Here is a 27541-nt window from a genome sequence, read left to right as displayed (position 1 = left end):
TAGTGGTGGAGGCTTGCTTGGCAGCCAGAGCCCTGGGTTTATCCCCAGCATGCTGTATCTTGCGTCCATTTCCACTTATTTCCAGACGTGCACCCTGTCAGTTTCTACACTTTCACTTTTCTGGGAACTGTATTTCCAGCACAAAGTCCAGTATCAGAAGGCAGCTGCGTGAAAGTGAAATCAGAACAAACACGAAACCTTGTGCCATTGGACCAGCTGGGTCTGGGGCCCAAGGAGGGCAGTGATCTGCAGGCTGGCTTGGGGTCCTGGGGAGGGCGACGACCTAGCAGACACCAGGCCCGGGACGGGGCCTTACGTGGGGTCCAAGCCCCAGGTCGGGTGGCGTCCTTGCAGGCACCGGGCCCGGCGGAGGGCGGCGACCTTGCAGGCACCAGGCCCCCGGGGAGGGCGGCGACCTTGCAGGCACCGGGCCCCCGGGAGGGCGGCGACCTTGCAGGCACCAGGCCCGGGATTGGGCAGCGACTTTGCAGACACCAGGCCCGGGTCGGGTGGCGTCCTTGCAGGCACCGGGCCCGGCGGAGGGCGGCGACCTTGCAGGCCTCAGGCCCGGGATTGGGCAGTGGTCTTGGGTCCGCGACCCGGGTCTGGCGGCGGCCTTGCAGGCACCCGGCCCTCCGCGGGGGGCGCCGGCGAGCTGCCTCCTCCCCGGGGCGCGCGCCTCACCCGGCCACGTGACGCTCTCGCCAGCGACCGGCGGACCCCGCGGAGCCATGGGCGCGAGGCGGGCGGGCGCATGGACGGCGCTGGGGCCGCTGCTCTGGGGCTGCGCGCTGGCGCTGCGGGGCGGGATGCTGTACCCGCGCGAGGGCCCGTCGCGCGAGCGCAAGGACCTGGACGGGCTCTGGAGCTTCCGCGCCGACCTCTCGGACAGCCGGCGCCTGGGCTTTGAGCAGCAGTGGTACCGGCGGCCGCTGCGCGAGGTGCGTGCGGCCCGCGGGGTCCGGGCGGGGTCCCGCCGCGGCGCCGGGCAGGTTCCCGCGGGAGTGCGGGCCGCAGGAGGGGACAGCCTGGGCTTCGGAGGCCGCCTCGGCCCGGGCGAGAGGGACGCTGGTGTCCAGGGCTCAGTGGGCGTACGGGACATGGCCCCAGCCTGCCCAGGACCCCTGTCCAGTTGGCTCAGACGCGGGACGGGCGGGTCTGGGTGCGCGCGCCCGCATCTCCTCCAGCCTCCTTTTCCCACTTTGCTGGCGGGCGTTCAGCAAGGGAGGAAGTGAGGAGCGCCGGGTGCCGGCATGTGCGGAGCAGAGGGACCTGGCCCCTGCCAGCCTTCCTCCAGTGCCACCAGCCGTCTGCCTCTGAGTCAGGGTCTGGCCCTTTCTGCCCAGGCTGAGCTGACCCCTGGCTCACCCTGCTCCATGGAGAGCTTGGCCCTGATGCCATCTACCCTGAGGAAGCCCTTCTGGCCACCATATTGGCATTGACCTGTCACCAGCAGGTTGTCCACCTATTCAGAGTCCCTTCTGTGTGTCAGAGCTGTGCTGGGGGCATTGTTGTGAAGGACAGTGGGCCTAGGGTGCCAGGGTCTGGACCTGACCCTGGTTCTTCTCTCCCAGTCGGGGCCCACCCTGGACATGCCAGTCCCCTCCAGCTTCAATGACGTGGGTCAAGATGCGCAGCTGAGGAACTTTGTTGGCTGGGTGTGGTATGAACGGGAGGCAGTCCTGCCTCAGCGATGGACCCAAGATCTGGGCACAAGAGTGGTGCTGAGGATTGGCAGTGCCCACTACTATGCCATTGTGGTCAGTGCAGGGAGCAGCAGCAGGGGGAGAGGGCAGCTATGCTGCTGAGCATGCTCGGGGCCCCTGGGGTTGCCTGGCTCCCAGCCTCACCTGATTGCATACCTCCTGGGTGGAGCAGTGGGGGAGACGTGCACACCCCAGCCCACGGTCTGAGCCCTGGGTGGGCAAGCACTGCCTAGTCTCCTCTGGCACTCCCTTCCTCCTGCCAGGCGGTGTGGCGGGGGAGGCTGGTGGCCCCAGGGCCCCCACACATGGGGCCTTATGTGAGGAGAGCCTGAGACAGCAGGGCCCCCTCTTCATGCCCGGCCTGGTGGCCCTCCTGTGTCTGTAGTGGGTGAACGGGGTCCACGTGGCAGAGCACGAGGGGGGCCACCTCCCCTTTGAGGCTGACATCAGCAAGCTGGTGCAGAGTGGGCCCCTGTCTTCTTGCCGCATTACGGTCGCCATCAACAACACCCTCACCCCCCACACCCTGCCGCCAGGGACCATCCTCTACAAGACCGATACCTCCAAGTGAGCAGCATCCTTGTCCCCACCCTGCCCAGAGGTCTTCCTGCTGGGGATAGGGAGGCCTTTGCAGAGTTGAGGCCCTGGATCTGGGGAGGCCAGGGAGATGCAATGAGGCAGGAGGATCCAGGGCGAGGATGTGTGGTCGCTGTCCCCCACCTAGGTATCCCAAGGGCTACTTTGTCCAGGACATAAACTTCGACTTCTTCAACTATGCGGGACTGCATCGGTCTGTGATTCTCTACACGACGCCCACCACCTACATCGATGACATCACAGTCACCACTGGCGTGGACCAAGACATTGGTGAGGGCCCTGGCAGCATCTGCCCTTGGCGAGGCCCAGAGATCCCAGAGAAAAGGCTCTCTTACCCTCAGGCTCCCATCTACTCAGAAGCTACAGTGGGGCTGTTGGGTCCTTCGGGAATCACACTCTGGTCCGTCTCACTTTGAGGAAAGGAGGCCCAGGGAGAAGTGGGATCCTGCCTAGAATGGCATAGCTCAGGGTGAGGTCCCGTGCAGCCCTCTGTCCTGCCCCCAGTCTCCTCCCATTGCACACTGAGCCAAGGCCTCAGGGGACTCCTCCACCTCCCCGTGGTGGCTGCTGGGTGCTCCCATCTGTGTGACCTGGCTGCCCTCCTGGGCCTGATCTCGTTTCCTGCAGGGCTGGTGAATTACCAGATTCTCACCCAGGGCAGTGAACACGTGCGGCTGGAAGTGCGTCTTCTGGATGCGGAGGGCAGAGAGGTGGCCCGCGGCACAGGGGGCCAGGGCCAGCTGCAGGTGCCTGCGGCCCACCTCTGGTGGCCATACCTGATGCATGAGCACCCTGCCTACCTGTACTCACTGGAGGTAACGGAGGTTTAGGACTGGCGCTGAAGGAGGCCTTTTGCCCCCATCTGGTGGCCCTGACTTCAGCAAGGGCCTAGGACAGGTGGGCAGGCCTGCATGGTCCCTTGGGCTTTCTTTTTCAACCCTTGGTGGGGAGGCCCACCTTTGGAGAGCAGGCCCCAGGGGCAGGGCTGGGGCAGGTTTTTCCTCTCACCTTTAGAAGTCTCTGCTTGCAGGCCCAAAGGTGGGACCTGTGTACCAGGGACCTCCCCAGCTGGCGCGGTGGCTCAGGCCTACAGTCCCAGCTGCTGAGGAGGCTGAGGCAGGAGTTCGAGGCCAGCTTCAGCAATATGGGGAGATCCTGTCTCAATAGAGAAAGTAAAAAGGAAGGGGAGTAGCTCAGTGGTAGGGTGCCGGGTCTCCGCCCCCAGCACCACCCGAGAGGGGTCCTTGCTGTTGGGAGGCTCGGGGGCCTGGACCCGCGCCCAGCCCGGCACTCTGGCCGCTTGGCCCTGCAGGTGAGCATGACCGCGCAGATGGACGCGGGGCCGGTGTCCGACTTCTACGCCCTCCCGGTCGGGATTCGCACCGTGGCCGTCACCGAGAGCCAGTTCCTCATTAATGGGAAACCTTTCTATTTCCACGGGGTCAACAAACACGAGGACGCTGATGTGAGTGGTGGCCCTGCGCCGCCTCCTCCCCTTGCCCCGGACCCCCGCCCGGCGCTGGTCCGGTCGCAGAGGCCGGCTGTCCGGAGGGTCACTCTGCTCGCGACCTAGGTCCGAGGCAAGGGCTTCGACTGGCCGCTGCTGGTGAAGGACTTCAACCTGCTGCGCTGGCTGGGCGCCAACGCCTTCCGCACCAGCCACTACCCCTACGCCGAGGAGGTGATGCAGCTCTGCGACCGCCAGGGCGTCGTGGTCATCGACGAGTGTCCGGGCGTGGGCATCGTGCTGCCGTGAGCGCCCCGCCCCGCCCCGCCCCGCCCCGCCCCGGGCCACCCCCTGCCCCCCCCCCCGCCCCGGGCCGCCCCGCCCCGCCCCAGGCCGCCCCCCCCCCCCCCGCCCCGGGCCGCCCGCCCCAAGCCCCGCACCAGACCACGCCCCAGGCCGCCCTCTGCCCCGCCCCGGGCCTCCCCCTGTCCCTCCCCGGGCCTCCCCCCGCCCCGCCCCAGGCCGCCCCCTGCCCCGCCCCGCCCCGGGCCGCCCCCTGCCCCGCTGACTCCCGCCCACCCGCCCGCCTGACCGCAGCCAGAGCTTCGGCAACGCGTCCCTGCAGCACCACCTGCGCGTGATGGAGGAGCTGGTGCGCAGGGACAAGAACCACCCGGCCGTCGTGATGTGGTCTGTGGCCAACGAGCCCAGCTCCTTCCTGAAGCCCGCGGGCTACTACCTGAAGTGAGTGCCGCTGCGGCCGAGGGGTAGCCTTGCTGGGGCGGTGCTCTGGCGGCCGGGTGCCCCGACCAACCTGCTGAGACCCGGTTCTCCCTTTCATGCCTGAAGTCCAGAGTTCACGTGTGATACGCGTAACTCCAAATTAAAAGACTGGTGACGTGGCCGGTGACAGAATGAGTCACCTATAAAACAATACTTGAAAGCTGGGTGGTGGCTACGCCTGCAATCCCAGTGACTTGGGAGACTAAGGCAGGAGGATGAAGAATTAGAGGCCAGTTTCAGCTACTTAGGGAGGCCCTGCCTCAAAATACAAAAATTAGAAAAAAAAAAGGGGGGGGTGTGGTTGGGGTGTAGCTCAGTGGTAGGGCACCCCTGGGTTCAATCCCCAACACCCAAAACAAAGCAAAACAAAATAAAACCCACAAAAAATCCCCAAACCCCTGGTATCAGAACACTCTTTGCTGCTCTGGGTCCATTTGTAAAGTGGAGTTGGATTTTTATAGAGCCAATTTATCTAGACACACAATGTTTTCTTTTTTTGGTACTGGGGATTGAACGCCTGCGTGCCCAACCACTGAGCCACACCCCGAGTCTGTTTTGTTTTATTTTGAGACAGGGTCTCACTAAGCTGCTGAGGCTGGCTTTGGCCTTGCGATCCTCCTGCCTTGGCCTCCTGAGTAGCTGGGATCACAGGTGTGCACCACCATGTCCACTCTAGACACACAATGAATCAGGTTTTCAATGGTGTGCACATTTAACAAGCTAGTTACAGGTCCGAGCCGTCTAAATTCATGGTCCCTTTTTCTAAATGCCAGTAGTGCCCCCCTCTCCCAAGTCACTGCAGAGGGCTAACAACTGAGGGGCAGTTTCCCTGACACAGAGGACTTGCTGTAACAGGGGAGGCTGGCTGCCGGCCTGGGGTCGTTCCTCCTCTCAGTCACCAGGTTTTTACTTGTGGCAGGCGAAGGATCTCCCTTGCTGATTCCCTTGCTGTAGAGGTAGCCAGGCCACAGAAACTCCAACGCTGCGCCCCGGTGGTGGACACGCAGGGCCCGGTGTGCCCGGCCGGGTGGGGAAGAGTGCTGGCTCCTGTGGGGAGGGAGAGGCTGGCTCTCCAGGCCTTAGGGACAAGAGGCTCTGCTAGGTCACAGGCCCTTCCAGAGTGCGGGTCTGAGGTGGCTTTGTGGAAACCACAGCTTTCAGATGGGAGGAGCAGCGGGGAGGGAGGAGAGCAGGCGTGACCAGTGACAGGGTGGCCAGCTTGGGTCCCTCTCCATCCTTCCTGGGCAGCCTGAGGCCCCCCTTCTTCAGGGAGGCTGTCCCTGGTCCTCCAGGCCAGATGAGGCCCCCGTTGTCACATAAGGCCGTGTGCCGTCCCTTTGTGACGCCTGCTGCCTCCTGCCCTTTGAGCATGTCCCTTTACCCGTGCCCAGCTCTGCTCCCAGCCTCTGGCCCTCTGCACTCGGCCTGCGAACCTGCTGAGCGCAGGGACACAGCTGCGTCCACCTGCCACCTCCTGGCAGAGCTCTTCCTAAGATTGTTGTGGACACACATCTGCCCTGGCACCTCCGCCCTTCCTGCAGCCACGAGCTGCAGGTTCGGAACCCGGGGTTCGGCAGTGCCATCCTGGACAGCACTGGGCCCACCGATGCCTGTCACACTGCGGGTGGGAGTCGGGCGTCCGCAGGCAGGGCGGAAACAGTGGTACCTGTTGGCTTTTTGCTGTGAAGCGGAGAGGGAGAGGGCCCTTCCCAGGCTGAGCCTGTCCTCTGTCCTTCCTGCTCAGGACAGTGATCGCCCACACCAAAGCCTTGGACCCCACCCGGCCTGTGACCTATGTGACCAACTCCAACTACGCAGCAGACCTGGGGGTGAGGTGTACTTTCCGTGCCGTCTGTCTTGTCTGAGTGCTGGCCAGCCCTGCTGCGGGAAGGCACCGTGAGCGGCCCTGCCATTTCCACAGACGGCCTTGTAGGTCAGAGGCCCTTCCTGGCCAGGCAGCGTGGCTTCGACATCCAAGGAGGCTGGGACAGGGCGGTGTGCTGTGCAGCACCCAGTCCAGCAAGCTCTCCGAGTCGTTCAGAGGCCCAGGAAGCTCTGGCTGAGCACCAGAATCGTGCGGGGAGCCTTTTGGAAGTCCAGATGTGGATTCTGAGATTGCCCCCTGGGGGGACCCGAGTCCTAAGAAGCTGCTCAGAGTCTGCAGTGACCAAGCGGCTCGCTCAGGCGGAGCTGTAGACATGGCGCAAGGGCAGGTTCTTCACCGGGAACCAGGGAGTACATGGGAAGGTGCGTCAGGAAGACCCAGTGTCCTTAGACCCCGAGGAAGTGGTGGGGAGGATGGACAGTACCCAGCCCCCAGTCCCTGGCCACCTCGCCAGCACCACCCCGCGCAGCAAAGGCTGCGTGGACCAGGCCGACCTCTGGGCCTGGGTGGCAGCACTCCCTTCTGTCGTCCGCGTGGCAGGGAAAGCTTTGCCAGGTGCTCTGTGCTGGCCTCCTCAGAGGGCACCAGACTCCGCTGGTGGAGTCTGGGACACCAGAAGGTGGCGCCTGCACCAGCCTCCCCTGCTCCCTCCTGCCTCTGTGCAGGAAGGAAGGGGCTGTGGCCCCAGGAAGGGCTGCCTCTTCCCTAGACAGGCGTGCCCTGGGTCGGGAGAGGAGCAGCTGGGTGCGGGCGCCCAGGAGCCACCTCGGGATACCATGGTGGACCAGGAGGGAGCTTGGCACTGTGCACTCAGCATGGGCACAGCCCCCAGGTTCTCCGAGGAGAGCCACATCTGCCAGCCTCCAGGGCAAGATGAGGGAGCACCACCTCAGAGGAGCAGAGTCCAGCTGGCGTGGGGCACCTGCCCAGCATGCTGCTGGCCCCACCTGGTCGCTGGGGGGCTGCCTTTCCTACGTGGGGCACCTCCTCTGACAGCCTGGCTCCTAAACAGGCTTTGCCGCTCTGTCCCAGGCTCCCTACGTGGATGTAATCTGTGTGAACAGCTACTACTCTTGGTATCACGACTACGGGCACCTGGAGGTGGTCCAGCTGCAGCTGCGCACCCAGTTCGAGAGCTGGTATAGGACCTACCAGAAGCCAATCATTCAGAGCGAGTACGGGGCCGAGACCATCGCAGGGTTTCACGAGGTGAGCGAGCCCATTCAGCCCTTCCTTTGGACTGGGGGGTCCCCTACCCAACCCCCACACTGCTGCCAGTGGCCAGGCCTCTGCCTGCCTCCATCCTGAGAGGCAGCCTCCTTTCTGGCCTTGTTTCTGGGCAGCTGCCCACCAAGTGCCTGAGCCATCTTGCTGGCCAGTACATCCTTGGGCATCCTGTTGCTGGCTCTTGCTGGCCTGGACAGAGCACCGACTGCCCTTTGCTGTTCCACAGGCTCTGTTCCTGCCTGGATGCCCACATCAGGGCCACAGTTGCCTGAGTTCCAGGGTCAGCTTGGCTGGCCCCTTTGGGGAGGTCCACCCTGCCTACCCAGGCAGGGGAAGCTGTTCCCTGCACCCTGCCCTGTAGCCGCTGGTCCACTGTGGTCACTGTGCCCTGGCCATCTTCTCTGCCAGGCTGTGGCTGGGTGCCAGAGGGGTGGGCAGGGTCTTGGAGAAGACTCGCTCACTGTTCTCAGCCTTCTGTCCACTTCCTCAAAAATCAGCCGCTGTCTTGTGGGGATTTCCTTGTGTGATTCTTCTTAAAATATCTTTCTTTCCCAGTCCTGATTGGACCCAGGGCACTTTTACCACAAGGCCACACCTGAGTCCTTTTATTCATTTTTTTTTTTGACACAGGGTCTCACTGAGTTGTTTAGGGCCTTGCTAATCTGCCCAGGCTGGGCTGGAACTTGGGACAGTAGCTGGGGTTACAGGCATGGGCACCCACCTGGCCCTGAGCGGACATTTTTTTAAAAAATATTTTTATTAGTTGTTGGTGAGCCTTTATTTATATGTGGTGCTGAGAATCAAACCCAGTGCCTCACATCCTAGACAGGTGCTCTGCCTCTGACCTGTAGCCCCAGCCACCCCTAAGCCCGCCCAGCTGTCCTCCTCTGCTGTCCCTGCTGAGCTTCCTGACCACACAGTGGGCTCTGCTCATGGAGGTCGCCACTTCCACCGACCAGCAGAGCAGGGACAGCGCTCTGGATGTGCAGTTCGCACTCCTCTCTGAAAGTGGTGGCCTCTCGGCTGGTGTGCCAGGTCTTCTGTCTGTGCCACCCCAGGGGTGGCTTCCAGACTGCCTTCACTTAGGCCCAGCAGTTGCGTGGCCATGCTGCTGTTCCTGCCCACCCCCCAGCAGCCTCGGTACAGGGATGGCACCCCTCCCCAGCCATGCACACACTTTCATTTTGAGACCAGGTCTCCCCGAGTTGCTGAGGCTAGTGGAGAACTTGAGAAGACTCAGCTTCAAAATGCACAGCTTGCCTCAGTGGCACGGCCCTGCCTCCCAGGTAGGCCTTTAGCCCTCGCTGGAGCGCACCTGAGGGGCTCCCGAGGTGGGCACTCGGACAGCTTGCCCCACGAACATCTTCCTGTTGCCAGGTCCCAGCATCTTGACACATAGAGCGCCACCCCAGCACTCGGGAGAGCCGGAAGGGCCCCGGCCCCGCCCACCAGACCCGGGGACCTGCCCAGCTCCCCTCTGCACGCTTGGAGCTGGCCACCTCCAGCCACGCTCGCCTTTCCTGCTTGTCACTGTCACCAGGGCCGGTCACACGGGCAGATGCCAGGCGGGCTGTTAAGTGGTCAACGGGCTCCAGCAGCTGCTGCCCAGACCAGTTGCAGGTGGTGCTGAGCATGTGGAACTGGGGCAGGCTAATTCTCAGACTGGCCTGGCGGCTCCTGAAGCCTGAGACTTGCTTTTCAATGCAGGGTCACTTGGCTTTCAGACTGGACAAGAGTCGGAAAGGAAGGCAAGGCTTAAGGCGTGCTTGTAGACGCAGCAGTTACTGATAAGGGCTTGACGCTGGGTCATGGCACCCGGGCTGCGTCCACACCAGCATCAGTGGGTGCTGCAGTCACTAGAGCCCACTGCAGGGACAGTTATTTTGGTCATCGTCAAGGGGATCTTTATTTTTATCTAACATTTACAGTTCTGCCAGTTCTCTCTTCTCTGCCTTGAATCCCAGGATCCGCCTCTTATGTTCAGTGAGGAGTACCAGAAAAGTCTGCTAGAGCAGTATCATTTGGTTCTGGACCAAAAACGCAAAGAATATGTGGTTGGAGAGCTCATCTGGAACTTTGCCGATTTCATGACTAACCAGTGTAAGTGGCCGTGTGACGGTGCGACGTACCACTTCTCACTGCTTCGGGCCAGCTCTTCAGCTCTGGTGTTCGGTCGTAAGACAGCTGAGCAACAGCGGGGAGTGGGCTAAGCACTGTGGCCACCCAGAGACTTGCTGCATCAGGCTGTGCTCAGCAACGGCAGAGCCATCAGCGCCTGCTCCCAAGTCATCTTAAGGGAGAGTCTCCCATTTTGAGGCAAAAATGGCCAGCTTGTCCTGCCCGGGTCCGGGGGACTGGATCTGCTTTTGGATACACCCATTATTCCAGAGATGGGCACAAAGCCCGAGAAACAATTCAGTCTGTTTTATGTTATCAGCTTGTAAAAAGGAGGCTGGCCAAGCAGGTAAGTCCCAGCGTGCTGAACGTGGGCATGCAAGTCCTGAAGGGCCGTCTTGCCTCCCTAGTGGCTGCAGGAGCAGCCCAGTGACTTATGCCGCTCCCGACCAGCACTTCCCCTGTCCCCACTCACCACCTTCACCCGCTGTGGGTGGCTGTGGAGAGGTCAGTGTGACCGGAAATTGAATGGAGGGGATGAACGAGTGTGCAGGACGCGGTGAGGTCCGCCGGTCCACAGCCCTGGAGCGAGGGACGGCCCTGCTGTGGTGGGGTGTGGTGACCTTGGGCACCTGCAGGGTGGGACGGTGCCCATCGCCTGTGGATTCCACCTGACGGCAGGCCAACAGTGCCAGGCGTCTGCTTATCAAGGGAGAAAGGGTCTCTCTTGAGATGGCCTGGTCATGGGCTGCTGGGCTCAGGCCACCCTTGCCGCAGCCTCTGAGTAGCTGACCTGCAGGTCCTCCTGTGCTCACACTGCAGCTCCCACGGGGAGTGCCGTCTCTGCAGAGGCCTGAGCCCCTACCCTGCCCAGGCAGCCAGGCACCCACGTTCAATGCCCACCCAAGCACAGGAGAGCAGTGGTGTTGCCGTGCACCTCAGAACAAGCGGCCTGCTCAGGACGCCCCGTCTCCGTGGCCGGCTTGGCCGCAGTTGGCGCTAGGTTGTCCCACCACGAGTCTCCTGAAGTGCTCTTTGCCTTGTTTTCCAGCACCGCAGAGAGCACTGGGGAACAAAAAGGGGATCTTCACTCGGCAGCGGCAGCCCAAGAGCGCAGCCTTCCTTTTGCGAGACAGATACTGGAAACTCGCCAATGAAACCAGGTACCACCGTTCGGTGGCGAAGTCACAGTGTCTGGGAAACAGCCCGTTCACTCTTTAAAGCCAGAGCTACCTCTCCACGACCCCTCAGCTGGCCCCCGCGCAAGGAAGGGGCGACTTCCACACCTGCAGAACAAGTGCCTCTTGCCGTGCTGATGGCACTAGCCTCTGGTCTGGACTGTGGAAATCCGCTAGAAGGGGATGGTATCAGAAGCAAAAATAAAGCTTTTCTAGAATGGGACAGAGGGTCTGCATCAGTGGCTGCCTTACACTGAGTGAGTGGCCCTGCTAAGGAGCAAGTGGAACCCCGTTGGTGTGTCACTCTTCTGCAGCCTTTGCTGTGCAGGGACCACGTCACAGATGTGGTCACTAGGGCCACCTGTGCTCTTAGACCCAACCAGGCCAGCCTTGACCCAGGGGAGTAAAGCCCCCAGATGAGCTGAGCCCCACAGGCACTGATGGCTGCACAGAGGTGCTGCACCCTGCGGGGCTGACAAGTCCGCCTGCCACCTTCCCCAGTCTCCTGGCAAGTGAGCGTAGAAAGGCTCAAGCGTGGACGAGCATCCAGTCAGAGGTCACCAGTGCTTGTGCCAGCCTCGGCCAGCCTGGTCCTGCGGACAGGACAGGAGTGGGAACCCGCTGGCTCCCTCACAGCTGGTGCCCTGTCTGCGGTGACATTTCTGGCAGGCAGTGCCAGAAGTAAGAGGTCCTCCACGCCTTCACGCCTCACGGCTGACTCTTCCTCCTGTGTTCTCCCAGAGCAGGGTCCCTCTCCTCAGGGAATTTTCCCTTCTCCTCTTCCAATGGCCTGGTGAGGCAAGTAAAATATATTACACCTAAGATTTGAGTTTCTGTCGATCCTGGTTTAAAGCTAAATGTTTTGGAAAAATACTCCTTTTGGTGTCCAGTCAAATGGAAGACAGTGAACCAACACAGTTCTGGATCCGGAACTTGATTCACTTCTCTTGCAGTTGATTCCTGTCTCAACACTTTCCTTTTCAGCCTTATCTCCAAGCTCCGTGAAAGAAAGAGTAAATGGAACTTAGCCTAATTGCATTAGGTGTCTTCAGACCACTTTTTAAGTCAGTTCAAATAGTAAGTCGGGAATTCATGTCACCACTGAACTTAAGATCTTCAAAATAATCAAGTTTTATATTCCAGTTTAATGTCAAAGAATATATAAAGTTCCTTTAGTGGGCAAACATTAAACAAAAATTAAACATAACAGACACATATAAATGTTTTACAAATTAGGGACAGGGTCCAATTCTTGGGCCCTATAAATCTAGCACACAACAGGTCTGTTCTGTCGGTGAAGCATGGCCAAGCTCTACCTCAGATGGATTCGTCCTTTTGTAGGTGTTCAGAGGACAGTGGGAGTGGGGCATTCCAGGCGAGCTCCAGGAAAGCTATGCACGTCTGCTCAGCATTCTATGTAGGCAGAACTGGAAACAGCTAACACCTCTGGTCACCAGCAACAACCCACAGGAATCCCAAGACCTAGAGTCCAGGGAAGCCACTCTCAGATCTGTACCTGCAGAGGTGAGGTCACACACAGCATCACTTCAAGCACACTCTAAAGGTTCCTACTGAGTCTAGAAAGACTTCATTCTGCTTCTTTTAAAAAATTTAATGTTGTAGCACAAGAACAAGGGCAGCCAACTTCCACAGGTAACTTCTACATTTATTTTATACCAAAAAGTTATGTGCAACAAATAAACATTCTTACATATTTACATTTGTTTTTATTTACCAGTTAGCAAAATGGTGTCCTAAATCTCTGATAAAGAATGTTTCTATCTATATTAAAGGGGAAATTCTGCCCAGTGAACTCCATTTAAAATGAATGTTTACTCAGGAGCATAAAGCACTAGTAATAAATATTTTTGATGGAACATACTATACAGATCAGACACCTAATCCTTAGGCCATGCTTAATACAGGTTCATAACAAAACATTTCACCTTTTTCGGGCTAATTTGTCAAAAAAAAAAAAAAAAAAAAAAAAAAAGAAAGGAAAAAAGATGTCTAATTGAGTAGCTGGGACTCCCACCCCCGCCCCGTTTTACTAAAGAGTTGTTCTCACAAGTCAGGATTCATAAGTGCTGCCTAGAATGTCTCACGGGAGTGCTTCTGGAGGCCCAGGGCTGCGGGCAGGTGCTGGCCCCTCGTGGGTTCCAGGAGTGACAGTGGCACTGCCCAGCGCTGACCTAAGGTGAGACTGCCGTCGTGCTCACTGGCACCAAGCAGTGGAGCCTGCCAGAGTTAAGAAGTAACTGCTGAAGATTTCTTTGCACATTCAAAACAACAGTCTCTTGAAAACAAAGCAAGCAAACAAAGCCAGCAAATACTTTTAATTTTACTTTAGTCTTGGTACTAAATCTTACCTAAGAGTTCCAAAGATCCTTTGTACCGAATGAAGAATCTTTGTTTCTTTGTATGAAAACAGTCAATGCTTTCAACATTCTTCTGAAGTCGTGAACTGGAGGAGAGGCTATATTTATCCTGGCACCCAGCTAGTTAAATCTGAGTTTTTCAGAAGTTCACCCTCACTGACAGCAACCAGCTGCAGTGAAAACCCAAATGAAATCCTCCAGACCACTGAGTCCCTAGAATTCATCATCTAACCTTACTTATTTCCTCAAGTACTTATGACTATTAAGTAAACAAAAGGCTTTGTTTATTAACGAACCACTTCAAAAACACAAAGCATGAATTACTGCTAAAATCATTTCCCCCCCCAGTCTGTCTTTCAACATGGGTGACTTAAGATGCTGCAGTGTTTCAATATTCAATCTAAACTCTGCAGATCATAACAATCTTCAGATTTTATAACACAGTGTCCCTCTCTTCTGGGTGGAGTAGAAGGTGTGCAGGGAGCCTAAATTCTTCTAGAGCAAACAAAGCCAAGTGACACGCAACAGGGTTTGTTTTCTGTTGCTTACTGAGACAATGACATTTCAGCAAATGCTGTTATTTCAGGCAGCACCTTTTCATCTCAGTGAGAAAAAGGGCATTAATTCTGGGGCATAGGAATGTGGCAAAAGTTTTTATACAGCTGAAACAGTGCTTTCCCCGAGGCGCAGGAAAGCAAGGGAAACGTGAAGGATCTGGCTGCACTTCTGCAGCTTTCTCATGGTTGCAGGCCTCTCCCAGGATGCAGCATCAAGACAAGCTTTAACTGTACTCTGCTGACACAGAATGTGATCAAAGACGGCTTAAAATGGGGAATCAGGCACCTGTCGGCATAGCCACCTGGTGCCACAAGTCTTAGCCACTAACCATTCCCACTCCAACTTAGAAAGAAAGCCAGCGTGTGACCGCTATGTGGTGACCTCACTTACAGCTCTCAAACATGAAACCTGCTTCTCTGAAAGTGCAGGACACTCACTCTGCTTTCTCGAGTTCTGCAAGTGCTTACAAACACAACTACAAAACACACAAGACAGCGCTGAAATGTTCACATTCATGGGAAAACATGAGCCTCTGTGAAATCTGAACACCTCTGAAGAGTTCACTACCGTTCAGATTTCACTCCTGCGGTGGGCCAGGAGACCCGTGGTGTGCCGGTTATGGCAGTTAGCTGTAAACTAATCCACAACTGCTGACTCCACATGTTTTAGTTTACCGAGCAGAGCCTGTCCCCTCCTTCAAAAAGAAGCCAAATAAAGCACTTGGTTACTCTTCTGACTGGCTATTTTTAACACAATGATTAATCAAATCGCAAGCAAAAACATCGCTGCTACTTCTCAATCTAAGGAGTAAAATGACCATATGGAACCTTTCTGTAGAATGCAAGTTTTCTACTTCACAGTAAGGAAGGAAGGACACTTCTGCCCAGGTTCAACACACAAGTATTTGGTTTGAGATTTAAGACAGAAGGCACTTTTAACATTCTGATATAAGATGTTAGCCAGGGAGGCATATTGTCACAATTTCATTTGGGCTTATTCAAATCACCTTGAAAGATTCTTACTGCATTGTGTCGTTATGAGAAAGAGCAGTGATGACATTCCTGCATTCCCCTTTCAGACAGTCCTGCCTGTAGTACTTCTCCCAGGTAAGCAAACTGGCCAGCGTCAGCCTTATCACTGGCAGACCCAGGCTCTGACCCTCCAACAGTGACCAGCAGTCCTCGGTGTAGAAGGAAACAGGGGACATGCAGCTGCAGGAGCAATCCTGCCAGGGCAGCGGGGCTTACACTGGTATTCCAAAGTCACAATACTGTTTGGCTGACTGGCACCAATATCAAGGGAAACATCTGCACTGAAAATCCAACTCTTTAGAGGCTCTACCTAAAAATGCCACATTGGTATTTCCAGTTTTTCTCCCATTAGTGTCCTGAAGGCTTTGACGTGAAGATTTGGTCACATGACACATTCTGTAAGTTACAACTGATCCAGTTTTACGACTAGACACAAATGTGACTTGAACGTTCAGTTCAGTCTCTTCCTTCCAGAGCAGGAAGATGAAAGGGACCAACCACCTATCCCTTTGTGGCCAGTGCTGCGCCCAGGGCTGTCAGTGCTTCCACAAGGTGCTCTGTGTGGCTCACTGTCTCCACTGTCTCACCAGCCAACATCGAGCTCACAACTCTTCATTGCTACTCTTCAACTAAACTCTACAGTAAGTTCTGCAGGGATGGATCCAATATTTCTACCTTTATTTACAAATATCACAGAAATGGATTCTAGTTGAATCTACATGTTTAAATCCATCAGCTAAAAACATATTACATATTGTAAACATGGCAATATTTAATACAGTATCTATTCTAAAATATTTTCATGTCATGATCACATTTGTTATACCTGAAATTGAATTCATACACATTAAAGAATTACTAGCAATGGTTGCTCACTTTACAGTTGAGGAAAGGGGGCTAGGGCTATGTTTTATTATCTCAGAAACATCTTCAAAGTAAAGTTAAAGCTTGTCTTTGATTGGCTCGGCATGTCCTTTTTTTGTATCCATATTTAAAATGAAGACTGACAGAAAATAGCTAGGGCCCCTTCTAATTTACAGTATTTTAAAAAATCAGTTTAAGATTCTTAGGGAAAGTGTCTGTTGTGACGAATTTAAAAAAAAAAAAACAAAAACAAAAACAAAAATCAAAAAATGAAAACAAAAACCTGCTGCAAAATAAACTTAATGGAAAAGGGACGTCGGACTGTCAGTTAAGAGCTGGCCAGGGGGTCAGTCCTGCTTGGGCTGCAGATGCCGTTTCCAGGCCTCGTTCAAGTAAACTAGTCGTTTGTAGTTGACGATGAGAAGGATGAAGTTCAGCACGTACGTGGTGACGCAGATGATGCAGAACTCTTTGAGCACAAAGTACAGGATGTAGGCCAGGTACACGGACCCCACCACAGACACGATGGAGGACGTCATGAGGATCAGAGCTGCGACTGCGCTCGCTGTCAGGCCTGTAAGAGAAACAGGACTCAGTCGGCCCACCACCCAGCCAGAGGCCACCTTGTGGTTTGCTGCAAGGCATGGATACTGATCAGACAGGGTGTCAGTTTCACAGCTGAAATGTTTTGGTTTACCAGCATTTCACAAGAAACACTGCTTGCTTCATAAGCTAGCCTTAGCTGAGGACACACAAGCAGAGAAGATATGCAGTCTCATCCTCATATGAAGCAAGGAAGCCCATCTGCAAAGTCAACAGCCCTGGCTCTCCTAGTGCGTACAGGGACAGGACAGCAACCTCTTCTTCCAAGCTGTACACATTTGTGACCCCAACCCCTGCAGCACTTTCACTGCAGGCTCCCCATCCGTGAAATTAAAATTTGCTTTTCATCTTTAGATCAAAATTTGTCAAAAATCCATATGGGAGCTGACTGTGCCAACACACTGCTGAAGAAGGGGCAAAGTCTTGATGAACATTTCAGAAGGGGCTGACCTGGTGGATAAGGGAAGCCGCACTTGGCCAGACGGCCAAGTGGGGTCAAAGGCGCGTGTGATTGAGCCAGGGCTCTCAAGACAGACATGTGCCTACGCTCTTGACTCAGCTTCCCGTCTTATTTTGTAACTTCCTACAGTCAACAACATAAAAATAGATGCACTTATTTTCAAGGGCAGAGAAGGCAGGGCGTATTAAACCACCCTCTTACCTGATGGCTAATGGATAACAAACAGTATCGAGAAAAGAATAGGTGATGGCAGACTGGAAGGCCAGTGAAGCTGAAACCCTGGTGGCTGCTGGCAGCAAGAGAGGTGAAGATAAGATGCCTGTGGGCTGTAGCACTGCCATAGGAACTCATCTCACCCATGGCCTGGTCAAGGTGATGCTTTACTAAAGCTCTTCAAGACTAAGATGCTATTCAATTACTTGTGCCAGAAGCTGGCAAATCTGGCCAGACACCTGCTTTTGTCAATAAAGCTCTATAGAACCGAGCTGTTCTCATTTATATGAGTATAGGTGCTTTCACACTAGAAAGGCAGAGGTGGGTAGCTGCAGAGGCCAGGAAGGCCCACACTGGCTCCTTACTGAAAGAGTTTGCTGATTTAATCTCTGCTGAACTTCTAAGACTTAAAAAGAAACAAACAAACAAAAAAAAAAAATCAATTTTATCTCCTTAATTTTACCTCAGAAGTCAGTTTTGAAATGGTATGGGCAGGCTTGGCTGAGTGTCAGTGGTGAACTGCTTACCTTGTATGCACAAGGCCCTGGGTTTGATACCCAGCACCACGAAAAATAGATAAAGATAACTAAAACAACATGGACACATTCCTACTTTCTCCATGTCTCTCCTTCCTGAAGCCTACTGCCAAGACTTGTGAGAACTAAGGGAGATAGGATCAAGCTGATTAAATGACCAGCAATAAAGCACTGAGAATGCACTGTCAATGCTGCTATTAGCTACATGTTGTTGTTATAATGTAACTAGGTACTTGTGGCTTGGGGGAAAATTCCCAATAGAATTTAAAATGTGCTATAACTCTAAATAAATGATGGTGCAGCCATGCAATGAGACTATTTCCCAGCTGTAAAAAAAAGAATAAAGACACAATGTCCTGTTATTTCTTACAAAGATTACCAAGCTAGATCAGTCAAGGAAAAGAAGGGGGGAAAAGAAGGGCAAGCTGTAGAACAGTATGTACAGCATCTGCCTTTTCTATTTAGAATGGGAAAATTAAGATTGCATATTTATATTTTCCTGTGCATGCATAAAGAAACTCTAGAACAACAGCGAGCCATCAGGATGAAGGGCAATGGAAACCAGGCCAAGTGGAATGTCTGAAGCATGTGACTGTGTATCCATGGGAAAATTAAATAAATGCTGCATCTTACGCGTCAGGGGGTGAAGATGGCGTGCTCTGGAGTAGTCAGAGGAGTTCAAATGTGCCTCCAGTGATAGACTCTGAATTACACACATGGAAGAGTCTAAAAGACCTCAGAAAGCATAAATGGAAGTAATGCACAGCATGACTTGAATTGTGCATATAATGAAACTAACAAATTAATATTACAAATAGAACTTTGACTATTGCGCCTTTATCTCCACAAATTGATATAGTCAAAGACTTCTTAGATTCTTTCTTATTAAGGGGAAATAAACCATTTCCTTGCATTTGGGCTTGTATTTTATTTTCTTCAGAAATTCAACAAAATGGGCTGGGGTTGTGGCTCAGTGGTAGAGCACTTGCCTAGCACGTGTGAGGCATTGGGTTCAATTCTCAGCACCACATAAAAAATAAGATAATATAAAGATATTGTGTCCATCTACATCTAAAAATATTTAAAAATAAGAAATTCAACAAAATAAATATATGGAACTAAAAGTGAAATTTCTCCCTCCCCTCCATCACATCCTTTCCTATGCTTTTACATGCATATATATAAACATATATTCACCCTATATTTATTAAACCACAATTTGCTTTTTTCACTGAGCAGTACCTTAATCTGCCCAGGATTTACAAACAGACCTACTGTTCCTTGAATGGGTACTATTTTCTGACAGGGATGTACCCTAATTTATTCAGCCATTACCTATTACCTAGGCTTCTTCCATTATTATTTTGCTATTTTAAACCATATTGCTATGAATATCCTTGTGCAACATCTCTGTATTTCTGCAGGATAAACTACAGATAAAGAACTGGGCAAAATTGATGGCAGGACCATTCAGAAAAATTCACCATTTGCAATTTGCTTCATAATATCTACTTCAGATGGAAGAGTTAAATATATTTTTAATGAATCGAATCACAGAAGACCTGGCAGACCATGGAATGAAATATTAACAATTAAAATGCACAGGCAAAAATGGATGGATCTAAATCTAAAAATATAAAAAACTTATACAATAAAAATTCACAAAACATAAAAAATATAAAGGAGTAAAATGTTCACAACAAATATGAAAACAGACTATTATTGGGATCTCCATAATTAAAAGGGCAATAAAAGGAAATTTAAATACAGTAAAATTAAAATAATAGCTACGAGTATGTAACTATTAGAAATTTTACAAAACAAAATCTTAAAAAAAGAAAGCTGGATGAAGCTTCAGGGAAGCCAGACAACTAGGGAGAAAGCAATCTGGTAACAGCTATTAAAATCCAAACAATATTCTATGGTTTTGACCCATTAACCCCATGCCTAGAAATTTATCTTATGGAAGAGTCCAAGAGGAAGGGGTGTTGGGGGGGGGTAAAAAAAAGTTGATTACTGCAGCAGTATTCACAATATAAAAGCGTGAATCCCAGATGTCAACAGTAGCAAAACACGGAAGGGGACAGGCAGCGCTGCACTGGAAATCAAGGAGCACGAAGAATCACCCAGGAAGCAGAAGACAGGCTGGGGGACTCCGCAGCAGAACACGGTCTGGCACATGCAAGGCTGGCGGCAGCCCAGCACCACACACGCACACAGCAGAAGACGGTGGAAACAGCAGGGATGTGAAGGTGATGGAGGTGTGGGTTCAGCCTACTGTTAGTGCTTCCTTGACACAGGATATTTTAAAAAGCTACAGGGTCAATAATAAGAAAAAAGGTTAACAGGGAAGCATGTTGGAACCTTGAATGGAGCTGGTTTGGGACACCATGAGATGCTCTCCATGATTAAACAAACACCAAGTGACACTGAGTTCAATGTGAGCACTGTGGAAATCCTGGTGAATCACATTTCACAACACAAAAATATGGAGCGAGCTAGTGGTTCTATCATTAACATACACTTTTATTTACTACAAAAACACACTTAGGGCAAGGGCACAAAGTACTGAGTGAATATAACAAACTTATTTTTGTATTGCTGTATAAATACTTACCAAGTAATAACTGTAGTATATAAAATATAAGTCCAAAGACACTGTTTGGCTGGTTTAATACACCATCCTTTCCAAAAATGGAACCCAAAAGACCAAATCCTCGACCCCATCTGTAAAATAAGGAAAACCAGTAACCCTATATTTGAGATTCCCTATTTTTAAAAATGTAAAAATTATTTGAGTATGTTACCAATTCTTAAATCAATTGAGTTGCCAAACTCTTAAATATCTTTTATTCAATGAGCGATTTACCCACTAAGGGGGAGCCAGTCCTAATTTTATGTATTGCATATGATTAAAAACAACGAACGCATAGAAACATAATCTAAAAGTGCCAATATATCCATATGAATCTCTTAAGTGGCTCATTTCTAAATATTCCTTTTCCAATGTCATCAGCATTTGCAGGAGGAGCCTCTCTTGATCTGAGCCAGGGTCATTAGCAGCAGCATCACTGACCTTTGGGCTGGGGGTTCCTTGTCTTGGGGGCTGTTTTGGAAGGAGTGTTCAGCAGTGTCCTTGGCCTGCTAGATGTGAGAGCACTCCCAACCCCCAGTGAAACCACCAAAGGTGCCTGCAGCCACAGTCACACCTGGGGGCCGGGTGGGGATTGGAGAGCTAATGACTGCACCGTCTCATGTCTTCTATGCATACAGTGGAAGAGCTGTTTCCTGGCAGAGCTTTATCAGGCTATGTATGAGAAAAGACCTCCTGGGAACACACTGTTAAATGCAGGACAGTATCAGCAACTACAGGTCTCTCCTAGAACCACATCTCAAAGGTAAAGCCGATATATGACATGCCCCATCACTTTTCAGTTAGATTTCAAATTTTCCATTTGACTTAACAGTTTTTTTTCAGAATCTTATAGTCTTAGTTTAAAAAAGGATTAATTCTGGTTTAATAAAACTTGATACAAATATCAAATTAACAGTTACTTTGGATAAAAACCTTTGAAGATTATTTTAACTCTGAATGACCATGCTTTTTAAATACCAAAAAGAAAACATTTATGATGTTGTCAGTTGAGAGGCACTCTAATAAAACCTAAACTTTGGTTCTGAAGACAAACTGCCTGAAAAATAAGAATTAATGGTTTAATAATACTCATGTTCAAAAAAGCAGAGTGAAACCCCTTCAGAATGATCATGCTGAGACAGGAATAACCCCAATTCTATAACCAAAAGCCATAAAGATTTTGATTGTATAGTTATACATTTTAAAGAACACAAAGTAATCTCCATTATGTTCATTTATTCTCTCATCCACTGAATATTCATTGAGTGTGTACCAAGTGGGCACTGAGGTGCTGAGAATTCAGGAGTGGACTCACTGGACAAGGGGCTGCCCTTGGGGAGCTTACAGTCTAGTGGGGAAGTAATGAGAAGGTAAACGAAAGACCAAGTGGCCCTGTGGAGCCAAGAAGGCTTCACAGACACACAGGCAAACCAGTGAGGGTACCTTGATCAGCGCTTCTGGAAGACCAGGTTCTCCACCCAGGGAGGCCTTGGTCAAATGCATTTTGCTTCAGTGGGTCAGTGGGGGGCCTACGACTCTCTGCATTTCTCCCAAATACAAGCAAGATTGCCAGGTGGTGCCCATGCTTCTGGTCTGAAGACCACACTGTGAGGTGGCTGCTCTGGACAGAGGAAGGGTGGAGGAGACCACTCTAGCTAGGAGGCCACCGAAAGCCTTTCTGAGAATTCCATTTGAGCTAGATCAGATCCTGAATGATGAGAAGAAGTCAGGCCCATGAGGAACAGCAGCTACAAAGGCCCTGAGGGGGGAACAAGCTACCAGTGTAGAGAAGAAAGCTATCGAGGCTGACGGTGAACAGGGAGAGGGGCAGGAGAACTCAGCACAAGTCAACCATTTAAATTACGTAGGGCCTGGTTTGTAGGCATGAGGAGGAATCTGAATTTCATTCTAACTGCAGTGATTGACACTCACTCATGAGAGCAGGGGGCAGGAGCACAGACCGGGAGAAACCACATGCCCTCAACTTCTTAGCCTCATCTGAAGTATGGATTCAAGTTTAAGCACTACCCCTGGCAATGGGAATAATGGGCATACTGCCAAAATTATCTGGATAAACATGCCTAATCATTCGTGTAAGATCATATGGATACTTTCCTTGAAAACAGTGTAGTAATCCACAAAATGAATACAGTTCTTATCAAAGAAATACATGTTAAGGTTTCAAACTAAAACATCAAAAACCTTATAGAACAAAATAGTCTTCCCTACTCCACCCCCCCACACTCAAGCTCTGATCCCCCCAAAGACAATCATTCTGATGTTTTAAAAACCGTTTGTCATTCCTGTTCACCTGAACATTTCTAAATAATGTTTACATTGTCATTTCTTGACTTACAAATTCTAAATATTATCTTTTGACTTTCTAATATGACAGGACAGAACACTGCTTTAAAAATACCATCTTGTGTTGGGGTTGTGGCTTGGTGGAGGAACACTTGCTTAACATGTGTGAGGCACTGGGTTCAATCCTTAGCACCACATAAAAATAAATAAAGGTCCATCAATAACTAAAAATAAATAAATAAATAAATAAATAAATAAATATGCCATCTTATTACGGAAACTTCAAATGCATGTGTAAAAGTGACCAGAAGAGTGTAATAAACCAACCACCACCAACAGCAACAACTGTGTCTGTCTTGTTTCATCCTCACCTCTACCTACTCACCACTCTCGTAATTTTTAGTTCTTTTCTTTTCTTTATTTTTTAAAAAATATTTTTGTAGTTGTCGATGGACATTTATTTTATTTATATGTGGTGCTGAGAATCAACCCCAGTGCCTCACACATGCTAAGCGAGTGTTTTTACCACTGAGCTATGATCCCAGCCCCAGCCCTTTTCTTCAAGGTAAAATTTACATACCCTTTTAATTTTGGCAATTGGATACACCTGGGTGGTTCACGTCCACCACTACAAAGAATGCTTCCCTCTCTCCAGTTGAGTTCTACTCAGTCCCTGCCCATCCACCCATGATTCCCTGCCCATGTGCAAGAGCCAGGTGGACAGCCAGGCTCGCAGGAGCCCAGCCTCTGAACTAGAGCTGCCCGGGTGTCTCTTGGACCCCAGGGCTGTACTCTTGCCCTCACGTCACACTGCCATAAAATCCAATCACATTCCAGTATTTTCAACCAAACAGAATAATCTGTTTTTTTTTTTGATAGTTAACACAGTTAATTTGATGAAGTTGCATGTGGTAACTGAAACAGGTAACTCACAAGCAAGCAGGTCAGCATTACGTGAGCATCTTCCTTGGATGTCTTTTTGTGAGGAGCCTACTTCACCGGGGTGATGCCCGTGATGCCCCCCCTGGGGTTCATCTGTGTCACAGCACGTGTGAGGACTTCTTGTGCAAGGCACCCTATGCGCACACCACACTGTGTTTACCCACTCATCTACCCTCATGGCCTGGGTCACCTCCCCCCGCATGTAAAACTATGCACACATATTTATACTCTTGACCCAAACAATCACAACTGATCCTATAATTTTTCACCCGTCCCTTTGACAGGAGCAATGCCCTTTAAGGTACAGTCACGGTGGAGGAAAATGAATGAGATGAGGTCCTTAAACAAGACAAAACTGCAATAGCCCTCCTACCACTTTGTTGTGAGGGTTAACAGTGTGGTTCATGGGCAAGAGGCGGCCCTGGACAAGAACAGATAAACAATCCACATTCCCTTCATTGTAAGTTCATGGATTATGATATATCAACAATTTAGGGACAACTTTCCAGAAGGAAAAATAACCATATATGTTGATTCACATGGTAAAATTAACAACAGATATTATAAACAGCGATATTAACTGTTTGTGTTTATAAAATCTTTGTCCAAGTTTCTTTTGTGGAAATGACCAACCTGTACCAAGAAATAGCTTCTTTCTCAGGTTATTTTTTTTCAAAGTATCTCAGGAATTCACAAGGGACATGACTACTAGAAAGAACAGCTCCTGGGAAGGGCAACGAGGTAGGGGTGCTGCAGGCTGCCAGCAGGTCTGTGTGGCATCTGGCAACACCTGTACTTGAGAGGACTGTCAACAGGTTTTTGAGGAACTCGGTGGGAGACTGTATTTATTTACTAGACTTTTTGTTTGTTTTTGTTATTTTCAAGTTTTAAAAACCAGATGGTGCTAAAACACTCAGGATGAGTTACCTTAGTAGCATGCATTTACAATTCACTTCAGTTTGAACCTACAAATCTCTTTTCTTCCTCCCCTACCCCGCCCCCACCCGGTGATGCTGGGGAGGAAACCCAGGACCTTACCCTTGCTGGGAGAGTGCTCTACCACTAAACCAACCCAGCCCTACAAATTCTGTTGTATAAAAATGCTGATCATTTTAGGACATCAATATGGCATCCTAGATGATGACTTAGCACATTTTCACGTTCCCCTTGACACTGAGCTGGATCAAGCCAGAGACTGCGCCTACACAACACAGAGCTGCTGGTCCACACCTACTTCCCCAGCAGATTAAAGTTTTGCAAACTGAATGAAAGTTCACAAATAAAACCAGGAAGCGCAGGCCACAGGGCACCAGGCCTCCCTACCTCCTGGAATTGATTTACAGTTGGCTCCATGACTGGGCTGCCTCAGTCCTTCCTCATGTTTTGGTCTATCAAGCTTCCTTCACATTGTCCTTCTGCCACCCCACAGTGAAGTCCTATGTATGTTGTAGTATTTAAACAAAATACATACGTTTTATGGATGCATCATTTACACACACACAGTACATGCATACATCCTGGTATATACAAGTAAAAGTATAAAAGGTGGACCTATGTCTAAACATATCAACCATGATGTTCAAAATGAGTGGTCTGGCTGGGATGTCATAGTCCCAACACTCAGGGGGCTGAGGTAGAAGTAGCATTTGAGACCAGGAGTTCAAGGCCAGCCCAGGCAACATAGTAAGACTGCTTCTCTTAAGAAAGAAGAGATGAGGAAGCTAAAAATGGAAAAGGACCATTGTGCTGACTTCATAGTCCTTCCCACATTAAAAGTGGTCTGAATATACCAACTAAAAACCACTGTCATCGTGAAACTTACATAAACTGACTTCAACAGGATCACAAGTTTGGGGCTAGCCTCAGCTACTTGATGAGACTATGTTGCAAAATAAAAAAGTAAAAATTAAGAAGGCTGGGGATGTAGATCAGTGGCAAAGCACTCCTGAGTTCAAGCACTATAAAAAAAGAAAAAAGGAAAACTAGATAATAGTTAAAATGGTAAGTTTTATGTTACACATACTTTACCAACAAGTAAAAAAGGGTATAGTGGTCATATTAACACTAGAAAGTGCAGTTTCCAGAACACTGTAATTTACTATGGAGGGAAAAAAGAGACATATGAGAAAAAGGTCAAGTAACCAAGAACACAATTCTAAATGTGAATGCATCTAACAGGAAAACTCCTAAATGAAACAAAAACACAACCACAATTATATTTAAAGACTTCAATATACCTCTCTCAGCAACTGACAGGACAGAAAGTCATAAAGGAAGCAGAACTACTACCCATCCAGTCTCACAGTTACAGAGTACTCCACCCAACAACAGAACACTTGTTCTTTTCACATAGATGTAGAACATTCATCAAAATAGACTATTACAGTAGATAAAACATAAAAACACATTGTAAACAAAATTTAACGAGAAAAAAATTGGGGGTAGGGTGCTGGAGACTAAACTCTGGGCTCTGTATACACTAAGCACATGCCCTACCATTGAGCTACACCTTCAGCCTAACAAGCAAATTTGAAAATAACTGAACTCATACAAACTATGTTTTCTGACCATAATGGAATTAAACTAGAAATCAGTAACAGAAAGATATCTGGAAAATGTACTATTTAAAATTAAATAACATTTTGAAATTTAAAAAATCACATGAGGAGCTAGATCAGTCTACCCTGATTTAATATTACACTGTGTGTGTGTGTGCGTCCTAGAACACCACCTGGTACCCCACAAATGTGTACAATTTTTATATTTTCATGCATCAATTAAAAAATAAATCTACAGTTTAAAAAATTCATTGATCAGTTAAGTACAGTGGTACATGCCTGTAATCTCTGTGACTTGGGAGGCTGAGGCAAGAGAATTACAAGTTAAAAGCCAGCCTAGCAACTCAGTGAGACCCTGTTTCCAAATAAAATATTTAAAAAAGGGCTGTGGATGTGGCTCAGTAGTTAAGTGACCCTGGGTTCAATCTCTGGTACCCCTATTCTCCCCCAAAAATCATGAATCAAAGAAGTAACAAATAAATTAGAAAATATTCTGAACCAAATAAAATAATACAAAAGAATTTGTGGCATGCAACTAAAGTAGTGCTCAGTGGAAATTAATAGCAGTATTAAAGTGCTTATATTAGAAAGGAAGAAATCATTACTGCTTCCACTTTAGAAAACTATAAAAAGAAAAACAAACTAGACCTAAAGAAAGTAAAACACTAGGATCAGAGTAAAAATCAATGGAATTTAAAACAGAAAAACAATACAGAAAATAATAAGCTAGTTCTTTGAAATGACCAGTTACGGTTTAGATATGAGGTACCCCAAGAGCTCTTGTGTTAATGCAGGAATGTGAAATGCTTGGATTGCCAGAGCTGCAACCCAATGGGTCCTGGATTGAAGAGACTGGCTGGTAACTTTGGGCAGGTGGGGCGGGGCTGGAAGGGAGGGTCACTGAGGGTGTGTCCTGAAAGAGCGCATCTTCCCTGTGGTCCCTTCAGGCTTCCTGGCTGCCATAGATAGCTGAGTAGCTTTAGTCTAGCATACCCTTCCAGCATGATATGCTGGCCTCACTCTGGGCGCAGAGCAATGGAGCTGAACGAAGTCTCTGAAACCTGAGCCAAAATAAACTTTTCCTCCTGAGTTGTTCTTGCAGGTATTTTGGTAACAGTGATGAAAAGCTAACTAACACAATCAATGAAATCAATAAATCTCTAGTTAACCTTTATTCACAAACATTTTGACAAAGAAAGAGAGAGAGAGAGAGAGAGAGAGAGAGAGAGAGAGAGAGAGAGAGAGAGAGAGAGATAGATACAAAGTATCAGCTAGGCCCACTTGTAATCCCAGCTATGTTGAAGGCAGGAAGCTTGCAAATTTGAGGTCAGCCTGAGTAACTCAGCAAGACCCTATCTCAAAATAAAATATAAAAAGGACTGGGGAAGTAACTCAGTACCTGAGTTCAGCTCCCAGTACCTTAAAAAAAATTATCAAAAACAGAAATAAAAGAGAGGGTATCACAATAAACACATTAAGAAGAAAAGCAGGGGTGGGGGGCTGTGGTTGTGGCTCAGTGAT

At 50.0% G+C, this 27541-nt stretch overlaps 2 protein-coding genes across 4 annotated transcripts in view; one reads left to right on the top strand and one right to left on the bottom strand.

The window, feature by feature from the left end:
- Positions 1-481: 481 nt before the first annotated feature.
- Gusb (glucuronidase beta) lies at positions 482-12624 on the top strand. Of its 2 annotated transcripts, XM_047532998.1 has the most exons (12): positions 482-941; positions 1575-1760; positions 2092-2273; positions 2431-2573; positions 2931-3118; positions 3616-3768; positions 3877-4055; positions 4348-4494; positions 6278-6362; positions 7451-7627; positions 9610-9745; positions 10812-12616. In XM_047532998.1, the coding sequence occupies exons 1-12, from the start codon at positions 732-734 to the stop codon at positions 10979-10981; spliced, it is 1956 nt and encodes a 651-aa protein (XP_047388954.1). In that variant the 5' UTR covers positions 482-731; the 3' UTR covers positions 10982-12616. The 2 variants fall into 2 exon arrangements, with proteins under 2 accessions (XP_047388954.1, XP_047388955.1); XM_047532999.1 differs by lacking the exons at positions 482-941; positions 2092-2273; positions 2431-2573 and having other exon boundaries at positions 1694-1760; positions 10812-12624.
- The window catches only part of Vkorc1l1 (vitamin K epoxide reductase complex subunit 1 like 1), a 60083-nt gene continuing 45080 nt past the window's right edge, over positions 12539-27541 (bottom strand). The window contains exons 2-3 of one of the 2 annotated variants that reach the window (XM_047533000.1): positions 20199-20308; positions 12539-16343 (exon numbers count right to left, since the gene is read on the bottom strand). In XM_047533000.1, the coding sequence (XP_047388956.1) occupies positions 16117-16343; positions 20199-20308 (337 nt within the window). In that variant the 3' untranslated portion in view covers positions 12539-16116. The remainder of the gene's footprint in view (positions 16344-20198; positions 20309-27541) is intronic. The other variant, XM_047533001.1, reaches the window with a different exon arrangement.

The sequence above is a fragment of the Sciurus carolinensis genome, chromosome 18 (genome assembly GCF_902686445.1).
Source record: "Sciurus carolinensis chromosome 18, mSciCar1.2, whole genome shotgun sequence".
Taxonomy (NCBI): Eukaryota; Metazoa; Chordata; class Mammalia; order Rodentia; family Sciuridae; genus Sciurus; species Sciurus carolinensis.
Note: the sequence above shows the minus strand (reverse complement) of the source record. Positions and strands in the feature narration are given on the sequence as shown.